A 15888-nucleotide genomic window follows, 5' to 3' on the forward strand; every position below is an offset into this window, starting at 1 on the left:
GGTCAGCCAGGCCGAGGACAACGTCCTTTAATGAGCTGTTCAGCTTTTCCGTTCTTACTCGCCTCCTAAAACTGAGCGGGAGACATTTCCTGAGCTGAATTCTAGGTTATATAGGTAGACTGGGGTTCAACTGCAGATGTGGACAATCAGGACCTTACCGCTGATCTGAAAAGGGATTTGACCCAGAAATCTGTGTGGGTGGGTGGGTGAAAAGTTCATGCAACTTTAGCAACTTCAGAAGCTCCAAATCTACACAAACCGAAAGTTCACTTGCATGATGTAAAGCAGGGCTGGAAAACTGAGGGCCAGAGCCCATCAACCAGAAGGTTGTGGGTTCAAATCCCAGGACTGACTGGGAAACCTGTTAGATTAACCAGCCTAGTGATGAGAGAGGTGAGTCATCAACCAGAAGGTTGTGGGTTCAAATCCCAGGACTGACTGGGAAACCTGTTAGATTAACCAGCCTAGTGATAAGAGAGGTGAGCCATCAACCAGAAGGTTGTGGGTTCAAATCGGAGGGGTTTAATGGGTTTAATTCTCAGGACTGATTAAAGATCAGGGCGTGCCCTTGGACAAGGTACCCAACTCACTCTACTGCCCCAGGCTCTAAGAAATTACAGCTGGCACAACTTGCATAAGGTTGCATGAAATTTCCACCCCTTCCTAAGTCTCTCTGAAAGCAGAATCAGGCTTCCCTAAGACCTCTGCAATGAAGGAAGGCAGAAAGCCCCTTCTGAAGGAGCTGTGGGATGTGTACACCAATAGGAGGGTCATGTCTCAGCGGTGCGGGGACAGAGGGGGGGGGGGTGGAGAGAAAGAGGGAGGAGGAGAGTGCATGGAGGTTGGGGTGTTAGGGCGAGTTTAAAAAAAAAAGAAAAGGAAAGAAAAGAAAAAGGGACAAAAAATAAAAACTCAATGACACAGAAAGGACGGAGACAACAGGTGGAGACGGGACATGTGGCAGAACAAAAGTCCACAGCAGCAGGACAGCAGACAGAAGGGACGGGACAGACCCGGGTGAACTTTTGAACATCTACTTGGGGCTGGAGACACGACAGGGACAACAAGAGGGGGGGAGGGCAGAGGTAAGGAGGGAGGTGGGAGGGAGGAGGGCACAGGGGAGAGTCGGATCTGACTTCGGCAAAAAATAAATAAATCCCTTCTCCCACAGAGGGGCTTGAAATCCCGAGATTCAACTTCTGATGATTTCTGGAGGAGACGGCGGCCCCGGAGAACTGGACCAGTCTGGAACCTACTGTGACAATCCAGGAGGGCCTCATCCAGCGCACTTATATACACATATATCTATATCCATCTAACTATCTATATATATATATATATATATAAATATATATATATATATATATATATATATATATATATATATATATATAAAATGCACTAGTCCCATAACATAACCACACATTTCTTATGTCTTATTTGCACATCTTCTACCATCTACAAAGAACATGGTAATCTCCACCACTTCAATACAGCTGATTACCCCCCCCCCCCCAAAAAAAGTGCAATAAAAAGCCCTGCAGTTTGATTTTGATTACTTTTCTATTCTATGCGCACGTCTTCCAAAAGGGTGGTTATAATTTGTGATCCTAACCATTGTTTATAATTACTTCTCTGAATACAGCGGCCTCGTGACCTTCACGGCCTTCGCTGAGACGCGGCAGCTGAAGTCTGAGGCCTGTATTCACGCGCAGAGCCGTTATAATGAAGCGCGGATCTGTTCAGAGGAGTGGTTTGCGAAACCTCATTGTAAAGGATGACCTTCTATAGTCTCCAGTGAGTGATAATCATCCACAGCAGTGCTGCTCTGGAATACATCATTACCGATGTGCCTTGTGTTAAATGTGATCATCTACTCGGCTACTTATTTAAAAGGGAATTCCACCGCAATTTCAGAATTTTGGCTGCAGTCAACAGCCCTGGTACCTGTAGAGTGGTTTGGTAGGGAACTGCTGTAGTTTTTTTAATTGTATTTGATTGGCTTAGGCTGGTGGTGATGGGAAATGTTTTTATTTAATTTCGTTTTATTTACTATTCAAACCCATCAGTGAAGCCTACATGTCTTCAGAGTTTTCTATGCAATGTTCATGATGTTAAAATAACAGCAAATCTTACAAAAACACATTTTCTATTTTTCTAACACTATTTTGCCTCACAACACCCTGCATGTACCCCTTTGCAATTCATGTGTCTTAAGTGTATTAATTTAATGTTTTAGGCCTAAACCTTCTCAAAATGAACCTAAAACTGTGTATTTGTGAGGATTTCTATAATATAATATGAACGCATTGAGAGTGGGGTTTGGTATCAAATTGGTGGTTCCTTATATATATATATATATATATATATATATATATATATATATATATATATATATATACATATAAACATACCAACCCAGATATTTTTACAGTGGTGGTGAATGCAGTCAGACGTCACCATAAATTTACATCTACGGTATTTAGCTGACGATCTTAGCCAGAGCGACTTATGACTTGTATTACAGAGGAGGGCCAATGTAGTATTAGGAGTCTTGCCCAAGGACTCTTATTGGTGTAGCGCAGCATAGTCACCCAGACCGGGAATCGAACCCCAGTCTCCCACATGCTATGGTAGCTCACTGGCCGGTAGTGGTGTTATTTATTGCCTCATAATGACTTACATTTACTCCTTTACAATTCATGTGTCTTAACTGTATTATATTTAATGTGTTTGGGGCCTGAACTTTCTCAACTAAGCTAAAACAGAGTATTTCATGCAATATAATAATATAATAATAATAATATAAGCTATAGGATATTGACAGTGGGGTTTGGAGTGAAATTGGTGGTTCCTTAAAAAAAAAAGTACCAACCCAGATATTTTTTTACAGTGGTGGTGAATGAAGTCAGACATCACTGTAAATGTACATCTACATATACAGCATTTAGCTGACGATCTTATCCAGAGCGACTTATAAGGTAACTTGTATTACAGAGGTGGGCCAATGTAGTGTTAGGAGTCTTGCCCGAGGACTCACATTTACCCCTTTACAATTCATGAGTCTTAACTGTATTATATTTAATGTGTTTGGGGCCTGAACCTTCTCAACTAAGCTAAAACAGTGTATTTGTGAGTATTTCAAGCAATATTAATAATATAAGATATAATATAACACATTGTTTTTGGAGTGAAATCGGTGGCTCCTTAATTTATATATTTTTATAATAAACTGTACAGTGGTGGTGAATGGAATCAGACACCACCATGAATACAACACAGATACAGCCTGGTCAAGCTACACGTGTCTTGTGTGTCTGATATGTAATGTTGATGATGGTAAAATCCATTTTCTTTGCCTCATAACGGCCTGCATGATCCCCTTTACAGTTCATGTGTCTTAATTGTATTAATTGAATGTGTTTTAGGCCTAAAAGCTCTCAAAACTAAGCTAAACCAATGTCTCTGCAATATCTTTTAGCTTTTAGAGGCACTGGAGTCTCATTTACCACCACTGTGAACAAATCTGACTGGGGAATTTAATCTAGAACGGGGCGTCTCACACTAAACCACTTTAATATTTACTATTAATTTTTGAAATTGGTGGAATTCCCCTTTAAGACACTACCAGCCTTACTAGCTACTCATTAAAATCCAATTTTGGTGAGTCATTACTGCTGATTTATGGGGAAATATAGTCCCATATTTGTAAGCAACCCCCCCAAAAAGTGCATATCCAACAACATTTGACAAAGGTGAAAGGGCAGCCCACGTGTCACAAGGTCATGCATGGCTATGACTGCATGAGGGACAAATACGATGTGGAACCAAACTGTCCACCAGCCCGGAGCCGGTAGAGTCATACTGCCCAGGCCCATCCAAGCATGCACCCCAGTCCCCACCCACCCCACCGAAAAAGAAAACTAGTGCAGGTAGCAACATCTTTAAATGGAACACACAGACACACACAATCAAAACGGTGCTGAGTAAAGTATCATCAAGGCACACACACACACACACACACACACACACACATTACAGCGCAGGTGTGTGTTCAAGGCTCTGACTTTGACCACTGATCACAGATATAGCCATCTGACAGGGATGTGCAGAGGGTGGGAACTGAATGGACCTGCAATGGGTGGTGTTGGAGTTGTCTTACCAGATTTTCAGCACCAATTCAAGAACAAGGGACTAAGTTCAGACAGTTCAGACGTCCAGCTGTGTCAAATGAGTGCTAATTTGGGGGTGGTGGGGTGTGAGGAGGTGTGTGTGTGTGTGTGTGTGTGTGTTGGGGGGGGGGGGGGGTGTGCATATTTGCAGTTGCTTTAACTGGCTCTGCAGTCGGCCAGTGTGGACCATGAGCTTTTGGTAGCTGAGTGAATGAGGGCTGCAACCTTTCACCTTTTGATGCTAATTATTATTTGTTATAATTTGATACCAGTGTGATTGCTTTTACTGTTCTGCCTGTGCACTAAACAATGCTAGTAACCATTTAGTTAGAATTATGCAACAGAAAAAGAATAAAAATGTGATTTTTAGACCAATTCCTAAAAATAACGCTGGCAAAAAGGGCCTATTTGGAGCGAAACCGTCAAAAAAAACCTGTTAAATTGGAATTCCAGGGTTTTTCTTGGAGAAATTCTGCATAATTAAATGGTAGAGATGTAACAAGGCCATTCACAGTGGTTTGGAGTGACACATTTGGCTCTAGAGAAACATAGAGAGTCTGAATAGTTCACAGTGGTGGTGAATTGATCCAGACGTCTAAATAAATTTGTTATTTTTTTATTTATTTTCAAGTTATTACACCAAAATGTTATAATACATCGATAATATGACACACTGTTATGCCATAACATCCACAAATCCTTGATTTTAACGTAAATACTGGATATTATTTTGGTGGAGGGATACACGCTTGTTATAACAGCTTGTTATAAGGCAAAATAGTCCCTCCAATAAACATTTTTGTTGTAATTAATCTGATTTATCTGATTTTTCCCCTCATTAACATTTTAAATAAGACTCCGAAGACACGTGTAGGTTCACCGGTGGGTTTGGATAGTTAATAAAGTGGCTATATTTCAGTATAGCCATGGCAACCGACACCTGGTTTCACTCAGCACCACTGTAAAGAGTCAGGTTTCACACCAACCACCCCCTCGGAACAGCCTGGTCTACATCTCTACGCAGAAGTGATATACCAACTGGTGGTACTGATGCAAAAAGGGGGTCTTTGGAGGGAATCTGTAGATGAACCACTTCTGGAAGTTTAATGTAAGGTTCAACACAAACTAAGGATCTTCTCTGGAATTGTACATCTAAGCCCAAAACCATTCAGGAACCTTAACTTCTAAGAGCTGCATTAGCATTTTCTTCCAAAAAAATAAAAAGAATAAAAAAAGAACGGAAGGCTTTAACCTACTTTCATCGCTAGGGTCAAAATTTAGATCCCCCGACCCATCTAACAGAGCGTGGAAATCTTCCTGACTTCAAAGTGCAAACAACAATGCCTCAAAACACTTTATCCGCCCGGCATGGAGGAAAGGCCGACCCTAAGTGAGCCTAAAGTCTTCAATTACTTGTCAACATTTGTATCCTAGCCTATCGATCTATCAGGCTTGTCTGGCTTTGAAGTAGTGCGGCATGAAATGGAGCGCGGCTTCGGATTTTATTATTATCTGAGCCCTGACATCCGGTCACACGGATAAACGGGCTAACGTTTGAAGTGCACTGGAGCTCCCTGGTGCTGTACGGGTACGACTTGGTTGGGAAAGAACCCCAAAACTGAACGGACACACTCCTCATTCACTAAGACCAGGAGCCCTGCAGGCCTGACCAGCAGAATTAGCGCATGTTCATATGATGTTCATCACTGTCATGCAAAAAACGGCCTTCTGAAAAAAAACCTTCTGAACTTTCAATGGAAAGTCTTGTGGAGCATTCCTATTGGTCCATTCATTGGTCCAAGATTCACATGTTGATGATTGGGAAGGAGAAGGTTTTCGCCTGACAGTGACTGTATACACATCTCTGACTGGTTTCTCTACAGGTGCCAAGTCAAAACCTCGTTTCAAGCCCCGCTGTGGAGAGAAAGACATATCGAGGGATCCTGCGGTGGACGAGGCGAGAGGCAGTCAAAAGAGAAAGTCTGCTTCTTTTGTAAAATGGGGTTTTTTGGGACGAGAACATGAAGGATGAGCGCGCCAGACCGCTTTCGAAGGCGGATACTATCTGCCGGTTTTGGTGAGACAGTCTGTCCAGCCCCAAAACGAAGGAGGGAAAAGCCAAAATAATGGGCAGCCTTTAGTGCCACGTTGAAGCTGAGATTACACCTTGCTCGGCGTGTGGGTGAGCCAAGACCTGGAAGGTTCCACATCCACTCGGGGAGGGTGAGCTATTTTTCCATACGGACCGCAGGGGTTGCCCACATTAGCACGCACCTGCTCCGCTGCAGCGGTAAGCAGTCTCGCTCGGCAGGGGCTCGGAGGAATCAGCACCAGTAATGGAAGTTATTACTGGGAACAAAAGCGCCAAACATCTGCCGCCGGTTTATCTGATTACGGCAAATACGAGACTGATGGAGTCTGAGAGCGTATTACTTGGGAGAGCTTTAGACAGCGGAGAGGTTGGAGTCGGAATTAGACGGATTCTGACGCAGTTCGGCCTTCGGGCCTTTTTCCTTTTGACAGACGAGAGGTCAAAATCGCTCGTGAGCCCCAAGCTAAGGTCGGCCTCGGCTGCAGCCGACCGCAGAGCAGGGTGTAATCTAGCTGTCGTTTCCGTTTCCCATGCCAAAATGCAGTAACAGTAACACATGCAAGCACATGCAAGTCAGGGCATGCAGAAGCTGGAGGCTGGGAGGCAGGCATGCATATGCAGGCATGCGCATACGGTCAATCACAATCCGAACGGCACAGCACTTCCAGTCTTCCAAGCACCGCAACACAGTCCAGTGTCCATATTGGAGAGTTGGGAGGAGATTACCACAGCAGTCTGCAATTCCTCAGAAAGACTCAGAGGCCTAAAACCCTGGAGGATCATTTGTTCATTTTCATTGTTCGCTCATTAGGCTACGTTGAGAGGAAGCGAGGAACGTCTCGAAAGCCCGCCGTTGTTGGGGGGCAATAATAATGGGAGATTAGCGACCTCATTGAAAGTGGAAGACTTTGTCATTTCGGTCATTAATTTGGCATAAAGGTAGAGGACTGACTGACTCCCTATCCACTCCGGAGGGCTCAGTTCTGGTCAATCAAAGTTCAAAAGGGGATTACTGCTAACTCACTGCAGCTAACATGCTAACGCGGCTACAAAGGAGCTCTGAGCAGTCTTTACTTTCATCCATCGTCCATTTCAACTCTATCAAGACTAGCATTTTAGCCTTAGCCTAAGGAGTAGCCGGACATGATCTAGGACGGAGCTCTTGAGATAGGCACGACCGGATATGAAAAAAATACAATCCTGCCAATAAACTCCAGGCCTAGGGAGTCGGAATCGCAGCCCTAGCGATCGCTTCATTATTTATAACGCTAACTTCTGCTCGGGGCCGGAACGGCGGCTCACGCAGAGACTCCTCCACTCCCTCTCCCCACCCCTTAGCACCACCATGTCTTCCTCCGCCGATGAATAATTCAACAGGCCATTTTGTTTCAGTGCAGACATTATGAGACGGCCAGGATGGTTTAGCACCGCAGCCGCGGGGACGAGGGGCTCAGGATCGTGCCTTGTCATTCCCCCCCGAGCTCAGACCAATTCCCCCATGGTTCTCCTAGCAGGAGCCGGAATATGAGAACGGCCTTCTAAGTGATCTAAGTGAGTAAGTGCTTCACCAGCGTGGCCTGGCTACCTCTTCCGGACGTAAATTTATTCCCAAAAACGCACGTATGGCTGAAACAAGTGGCTCGGGATTGTGGCTCGTCATCCCACCTCCACCTCCACAGCTCCTCAGACCAATTGCTTCATGGTTGCTCCATAGCATGCATGAGGTACGTTCTTCTAATTAATCAAAGTGCTTCACTAACGTTGCCTGATTTCTTTCTTGATGTTTGCAGATAGCTCCTCTGGACGTAAGTACGTACTGGATGTATGTATGGGCTTGGGATTGTGCCTCACTCTGCCCAAGTACAGACCAATCCCCCCATGGGACGTCCAGCAGGAGTAGGAATATTAATACGTTCTTCTACGTGATTTAAGAGAGTTGCCCGATTCATTGCGCTTGCGACTTGCTTTTCCGCAAGTAAAATCATTCCCAAAAAATTTACATACAGGACAAGTGGCTTGGGACTTGGGGGATTGTGCCTCATCATTCCACACCAAGCTCAGACCGATTCCCAATGGAATTCTCCCAGCATATACGAAAACGTCTACGTGATCTAGGAGGGTTGCCTGATTCCTTGCGCTCGCGGCTAGCTCTCTCGGATGTACGTTGGCTACATTCTGTAATAGATGATATAATACAGAACTGGCCAAGCTTCAGGACCCAAATTGACGAGCCAGAGCCAGAGCCAGAGCCAGAGCCCAGCATACGTGAGCGATTACGTTTAACGGGTAACGTGAATAGGAAAGGAAAGCGATAGGCTGCCATGATGCAGGCAGTCGATTTAACCAGCCCAGGCACCAGCGGACCGGGCTGGAATGAGGCCCTGATTAAGTTGGCACCTCCTCCTCAGCATTCAAACAGGATTAGAACACAGAGCCTCCAACAAGCCACTCGCTTTTAGTTTGGGGCCTAATTTAGGTGGCCTAATCACGCAAATCATCGCAGCGAAAAGCAATTCAGGCGCTCGCCGAGGGGATCGAATGAATGATAAATCCCAGTTTGATTGAGCCGGCTGAGTCCAGGGGGGAACAAAAAAAAAAAAAGGACACGTGGCAGACAGTCAACAAAGCGGGCCCGTGCTAGTTCCCTGCCAGCGAGGACCGCCAAGCCTCCGCGCTCTCTGAGGGACTGCTTGCAGATTGCAGAGACCACATTATATTCAGCGCTGATCCCTGCGACACGGTAAAGAATTAGCTGTGAGTAAAACGCCACATAAACTCGTATCGTCCAATCAGGCCGTTGCTTTGCCACATTAGCTCTGTATTGAGATGTCAGGAACACTGGCTGCGAACCCACATTCCTTGTGAACCCTTTTTCGGTTTCCGTAATTCTGGAATGTTGGAACTACAAAAACGCTACGAGGGATGACTATGCACACAAACACACATGATACGGACCACATCTAACAAACAGGAAATTCCAACATAAAGGGAGTTGAGGAACAGTACAGAACAAAGGCACACAACAAACAACACTACCAGACAAGTAACTCGCTACAGGAGAGGCCACAAAAGACTTCATTATGGGGGGAGGGTTGGGGGGGGGGAGAAATGTTGGAAAACAGGAGAGAGAGAGTAAAACCAAGTCACGGAAAAACACACACACACACACACACACACACACACACACACACACCCGAACACACATACACACACACAAGTGCAGAAATAAGAAACACAGGTCCATTCCAGGCATGCAAGCATAGTTACATTCTCCCATCATGCACCAGGCCCTGTTATTTTTCAGATGCTGACTTTTCATGACAACAAATGCAACAAAGCTTTTCGCAGTTTTCAGCTCTTTATCCTGAGCAGAAGCAATACCAACAGATGCAGACGAGAAAAGGCCCCACAATGCAAACTCAGATATAAAGGAAAAGTTCTATATATTATAGATTATATATTATATACATATATGCATATATTATATTATACTGATTTGATATGATATAATATATATACATGTATATATAAATATATAAAATCCCGACCGTTGCGGGTTTCTATCACTTTTACTACTACTACTGTTTTTTTCTGTGCAAATAAATAAATGAATAAATGAAAATTTCCTTTGAACTATTTAGCAGGTTTTATATAGAATTATATATTTGTGCTCATTGAAACTGGTCATAAATAAATACATGAGCAAATAAATAAATACGTAAATAAATAATAAATCTTCAAAAATGTAAAACATCTTGCTTTGTGTTGTGTTTTGTTTTGCTGTTGTTGTTTTGTTTGTTTTCGTCTTTAATGTGGGTTTAAAAAAAGTAAAAAAGAAAAAACACACCAACCTTCTCGAAGCTCTGAGGGATGTAAAGGGGTTGATGCAGAACACAATGACATGAGGAGAAGAGAAAAATAGGGGAAACACAGAGAGAGTAAAAAAGGCCACCTCAAGGCTTTAAGCTGCTGCATATCTCTGCTTGTTGTTGTTGTTTTTTTTTTATTATTTAAAGTGTTTATTATTTATTTGTTTATTTAAGGATTGCGTTTCTTTTTGCCCTTTGGAGAAAAGAAAAGGAAAAAAAGTCTACTCATTGACAGCAGTGACACCCAAACAGTTTGTCGCAGGCTTGCCCGTCTGTTCGCTGTTTAATAAATCAATCAATATATCAATCAATCCATCAATCAATTAATCAATCAATAAATAATAATTAAAAAAAAAAAAAAAAAAACCTGTTAACCTTTTGACCCCAGTGATGACATGGCTCAGCCCAGTGCTGCTAGCCTGGGTCACTGGGGTCACTTTCAGCACGTTGCGTTAAAAACACAATGAAAGAAACCACAGCGTCCAGCTTGGCCACCTAAAAAGCTCCCCCGGTGGCCCGTTTGCTTAACGTAAAGGAACAGAACGAAGAGAAAAGAGGAAACGATAAGAAAAAACAATGAAAGAACTCAAAGAAAAGAAAAAAACTCACTGCACAAAAATAAAACATGACTGTTTATGCTTTTTTTTTTTGCTTTTTAGGCAAATTTAGCAGCTACAATGAAATCTGACCCAACGATCTCAATGTAGTCAGTGTTGCCGGTCCTGAAGGACCTGCTTGGACTCAACGCTGGCAAGAAATTCACTGGTTAGAAATGCACTGAATGCTCTGATCCCATTGTAGCTGCTAATATCAAATGCAGAACACTCTAGAAATCAAAACACTGGTCATCTGGTCACAGTGGTTAACAGAATCAAGCTCAGTAAACAAACCAAAGCAGACACATGATACATTTTTTTAAGTGCAGTGAAAAATGAACACCCCTCTGAAGACTGTAGTCGTAAAAAAAAGCACTGGCTAGCATGAGCGCTGCTTCCTCAAGCTACTGCTGGACCTACAGAGCATCTGAGCATCACCTCCTCGTCTCCAGCACGTTTAGACTGTCGACAAAGGATCGGATATCAGATTCAGAGGCAGTATTTACTCTTCAGCTGGAAATGGATCCTGCCATGTTCTCATTAGCATAAAACACCTAGCTCGCTAGGCAATTGACGTTATTAGCCTAGGCCAGCTCGCGCTGCCGTTGCAGGCAGTATTACACAAGCCTTAGCTGTGCCTTAGCGTCTCGTGGAAGCTGAATAATAACCATAATAACACAAAGACAGCACTCTGACCTATTTTTTTAATGTAAGAGGCCTTTGAATTATTTATGGGAGACAAAGTTATTTGATACAAAGTGGGAACACAAACTCTCTCTCTCTCTTTTTTTTTTTTCTTTAATATTCACATAATAAATATTACATGCGGAAAAATGCATCTGCCTCGCTTTATTAAAATCATCTCGCCAGGCGTTCGCCTCCGTCTTCCTGCCTTTGTTTCAGCGCTAAGAACCACGCTCGTCTTTACAGCACTAACAATATCAGATCTTTCCGCTGCCGTGTTTTAGCGGCAAATGCCACGGCTGTGGATTTTTCACAGTTGCGCTGGTTGGGTTGTAGGATCTGAGGCCTAGGTTTGCGGCACAAAGCACTGCACATTACTGATCAGATACACATTCACAATCCCCCCGTTACCTGCTTTCCGTTACCTCTGTTACCTGCTTTCTGCTGCTTTACCGTTTTGATTGGTGGTCTTTAGGCTTTGGGCCAGCCAATCAAAACTAGACTTACCATCTCTCAATCCTCTGGCACCTGCAAAAGCTGGTTAAGAGACAACACCTGTGTGCACTGCCCGGCCAATCAAAACGCATGTAATTGACTTCATTTAAAAAAAATAAATAAATAAAAAATAAAAAAAAAGCCTAGGAGGAGGCGATGAGGCTAAGAGCACAGGCCAGGTTTACGTTCTACCAAGTAAAAAGAGCTGGATTTAGCACCCCCGGCACACCGGGACTGGGACTGGCTTTAAAAGATTTCCCTCCGAGGCCAGGTTGCTCCCTACCTCGCACATACAGGTTGGCAGGGGAAGAGTAGCGGACGCCTTCCACGTTAGACGCCACACACTCGTACTTCCCCTGATCCGTCTCCTCCGTGTTCTCTATCTGCAGGGCACCTGTGAGGAGGAGGAGGAGGAGGAGGAGGAAGGAAGGGATAGGAGAGGGGCACGAGGGCACACCCCAAAAGAAAGAGAGAGAGAGAAAAAGAGAGAGAGAGAGAGAGACTGTGATGAGAAACCAAAGTGACAAGGCTGCCACACGCTTTTAATGAGAGTATCATCATCAATTTCTCAAGCCCTGCTCAGGTGTGGAGCTGCATGATGTAACTACACACTCACGATGGTTCAGCGTGGGGGTGAGTGGTGTGTGTGTGTGGTGGTGGTAGGGGGACAGGGGATGGGGGACGGAGGGTTTTACAACAAGGTGAATCACATGGCATATCACATTACAGCTAGAAAAGGAAAGGAAATGCAGAATGGTTGCTGTGGTGTTGCTAAGTAGTCGGTAGATGGGTACTATAGTGCTGCTAAGTGGTTGCTAGGTGGTTGCTATGGTGCCTACTACATCCATCTCCTTCATCCACCCTTTGTTTTCATGCTAAAAACCAGTTCTTGGTAAGTGGTTGCTATGGTTTCCCCACATGGTTGATATGGTTTTGCTAAGCGGTTGCTTGATGGGTTCTATAACACTGCAAGGTGATTGCTATGCCGTTGCTTAGTGGTTGCTAGGTGGTTGCTAGGCTGTTGCTATATCTCAGATGGTGTTCTGTCCCCTATGGCGTCTCAGGTGGTTGCTCAGGTGCTCTTGCGTATTTGAATCACTGACATAGACAAAGAGATAATGGCATCCCATCCATTCATCCGTTGCTACGCGGAAACCGTACGTCCAATCAAAAATCAGTGCCCGAATTGCACTGAATCAGACCCAACAATCTCAGCCTTCAGGCCAGCATTAATATTGCTAGAACGTAGAATATCTAGAACGTAGCTGCTTACAGGCAGGTGTCACGCTCTGAGCTGCCAGCACGTTCTCCAGGACATGTGTCTCGGCGTCTGAAGGGAGCGGGGGGGTCAAGACCAGGTTGTTTATCGAGCGGTCATTAGTTCATGTCCGGTGTGCTGCACAGAGCAGGAGCCGGCGTTCCTTAGTGGTTGCTACAGTGTTGCTAGGCAGGTGTTCTCTCAGGGTCGAACCTACGGGACTAAGTCTCAGAAATGTTTAACGATGGTTCACAACACACGGTGCAGCGCCCCCTGCTGCGTAGCTGTAGACCAGCCAGAGTGCCCATGCTAACGCCTGTCTACCGACATAACTGTCTCCACGCAAACATCTGGACAGAGCCAGGGAGGAAGGGTTTTGTTATACTTAATTCTATTGATATATTGCACAGCCATAGTGTGTGTAGTGTGTGTGTGACACGTGTGTGTGTGTGTGTGTGTGTGTGTGTGTGTGTCGCACTGCGTCTCTCACACCTATTTGCACTCGCTGCTCTCTCCGAAAGGACAGATGTCAGAGGCAGCGTTATCCAAGCGGCTGGAGGCCTCACCTGCCCGTTACCGCCGCACCTCTAATCACCCCCGGACCGCCAGGGAGCCGCAGCCAGAATAGCACACTGACCTGCCACGAGCAGGTGGGCTTTGGAAGTGTGTGAGTTGGAGTGGGCGCAGCAGGGGGTCCGGCTGCATCAGTTGGGCCTGGAGTGTGTTCTGAAGTCTCCTCAGGTGCGGCGCTTTTACACAACCTGTGATACGACGCCTCGGACGGCTGGACCACCCCGGAAGGCTCTGCTCGCTTCCGACGACTCGCTTTCCGTTCTTCCGACTCTCGGAAAACAGCGCAGAACTTTACTGTTATTCATCTAAACTCTGATAAATAAACCATAACAGCGTGACCGTCTGCTCGCTCGCCCCCTCCCCTCTCTCGCCCTTCTGTGCGTCCCTCCTTTCCCTTCTCTCTCTCTCTCTCTCTCCTTTTTCTTTCTCTTTTCTGCTGTTTCTATCTGACCCCTCTTCCCCTCTCTCACCCTGTCTGTCTCTTTGTGTCTCTCGCTCTTATTTTCTCTCTTTATTTCACTCTCCAGTTTTCTTCCACCCTTTCTCTCTCTCTCTCTCTCTCTCTGTCATATATACCTCTCTCGTCCTCTCTCTCTATCCCTTAGTCTTTTATACCTCTCTCGCCCTCTATCTCTCTCTCTCTGCCCTACAGTCTTCTATATCTCTCTATCTCTCTCTTACTCAGTCCCTTTGTCTCCTATATCTCTCTATTACTCTCTCTCTCAGTTCCTTAGTCTTCTGTACCTCTCTCGTCCTCTATCTCTATCCCTTAGTCTTCTATACCTCTCTCGTCCTCTATCTCTCTGCCCTACAGTCTTCTATATCTCTCTATCTCTCTTACTCAGTCCCTTTGTCTCCTATATCTCTCTATTACTCTCTCTCAGTTCCTTAGTCTTCTATACCTCTCTCGTCCTCTTTCTCTATCCCTTAGTCTTCTATACCTCTCTCGTCCTCTATCTCTCTCTCTCTCTGCCCTACATTCTTCTATACCTCTCTCGTCCTCTCTCTCTATCTCTTAGTCTTCTAAACCTCTCTCGTCCTTTATCTCTCTCTCTCTCTCTCTCTCTGCCCTAAAGTCTTCTATACCCCTCTCTCTCTCTCTCTGTCCCTTTGTCCTCTATATCTTAATCTCACTCTGCCGTTCTTTGTGCCTTTGTCTCCTATATCTCTCTTTTACTCTCTCTCTCTCTCTCTCTCTCTGTTCCTTAGTCTTTTATACCTCTCTCGTCCTCAAACTCTCTCTGGCTGCCCTATAGTCTTCAATCTCTCCCTCTCTTACTCAGTCCCTTTGTCTCCTATATCTCTCTATTACTCTCTATCTCTCTCTCTCTCTCAGTTCCTTAGTCTTTTATAGCTCTCTTGTCCTCTATCTCTCTCTCTCTGCCCAACAGTCTTCTATATCTCTCTATCTCTCTCTTACTCAGTCCCTTTGTCTCCAATATCTCTCTATTACTCTCTCTCTCAGTTCCTTAGTCTTCTAAACCTCTCTCGTCCTTTATCTCTCTCTCTCGTCCTTTATCTCTCTTTCTCTCTGCCCTACAGTCTTCTATACCCCTCTCTCTCTCTCTGTCCCTTTGTCCTCTATATCTTAATCTCACTCTGCCGTTCTTTGTCCCTTTGCCTCCTATATCTCTGTATTACTCTCTCTCTGTGTTCCTTAGTCTTTTATACCTCTCTCGCCCTCTATCTCTCTCTGGCTGCCCTACAATCTTCGATCTCTCTCTCTTACTCAGTCCCTTTGTCTCCTATATCTCTCTATTACTCTCTCTCTCTCTCTCTCTCTCTCTCTCTGTCTGTTCCTTAGTATTTTATACCTCTCTTGTCCTCTATCTCTCTCTCTCTCTCTGCCCTACAGTCTTCGATATCTCTCTCTCTCTTACTCAGTCCCTTTGCCTTCTCTCTCTCTCTCTCTCTCTCTCTCTCTCTCTGTGGTGTTCAGGCTCGGGGCGGCTGTTGAAACCGCGTCCTCTGGTAATGAGCCGACTGCAGATCAGCGGAGAAAACGCAAAGAAGACAAATAAGTAAGAAGTCGGTTAGAGAGTGGGGGGGTGAAGACCCCGCCCCTCTGTGTCCATTCAGAGCCGACTGATCTGTCCCCGCTGACTTCATTACTCCGTTTTAGACCTTCTTCTTCTTCTTCTTCTGCTGC

The 15888-nt window shown here is 44.9% G+C and overlaps 1 protein-coding gene across 16 annotated transcripts in view; it reads right to left on the reverse strand.

Annotated features, from left to right (window-relative positions):
* The window catches only part of ptprsa (protein tyrosine phosphatase receptor type Sa), a 311006-nt gene that overhangs the window by 90802 nt on the left and 204316 nt on the right, over nucleotides 1-15888 (reverse strand). For 9 of the 16 annotated variants that reach the window (XM_072659945.1, XM_072659944.1, XM_072659940.1 and 6 more), the window contains 2 exons: nucleotides 12192-12302; nucleotides 10116-10127 (listed from right to left, as the gene is read on the reverse strand). In XM_072659945.1, the coding sequence (XP_072516046.1) occupies nucleotides 10116-10127; nucleotides 12192-12302 (123 nt within the window). The remainder of the gene's footprint in view (nucleotides 1-10115; nucleotides 10128-12191; nucleotides 12303-15888) is intronic. The other 7 variants (XM_072659946.1, XM_072659948.1, XM_072659947.1 and 4 more) reach the window with 1 other exon arrangement.

The sequence above is a fragment of the Salminus brasiliensis genome, chromosome 17 (assembly GCF_030463535.1).
Source record: "Salminus brasiliensis chromosome 17, fSalBra1.hap2, whole genome shotgun sequence".
Taxonomy (NCBI): domain Eukaryota; kingdom Metazoa; phylum Chordata; class Actinopteri; order Characiformes; family Bryconidae; genus Salminus; species Salminus brasiliensis.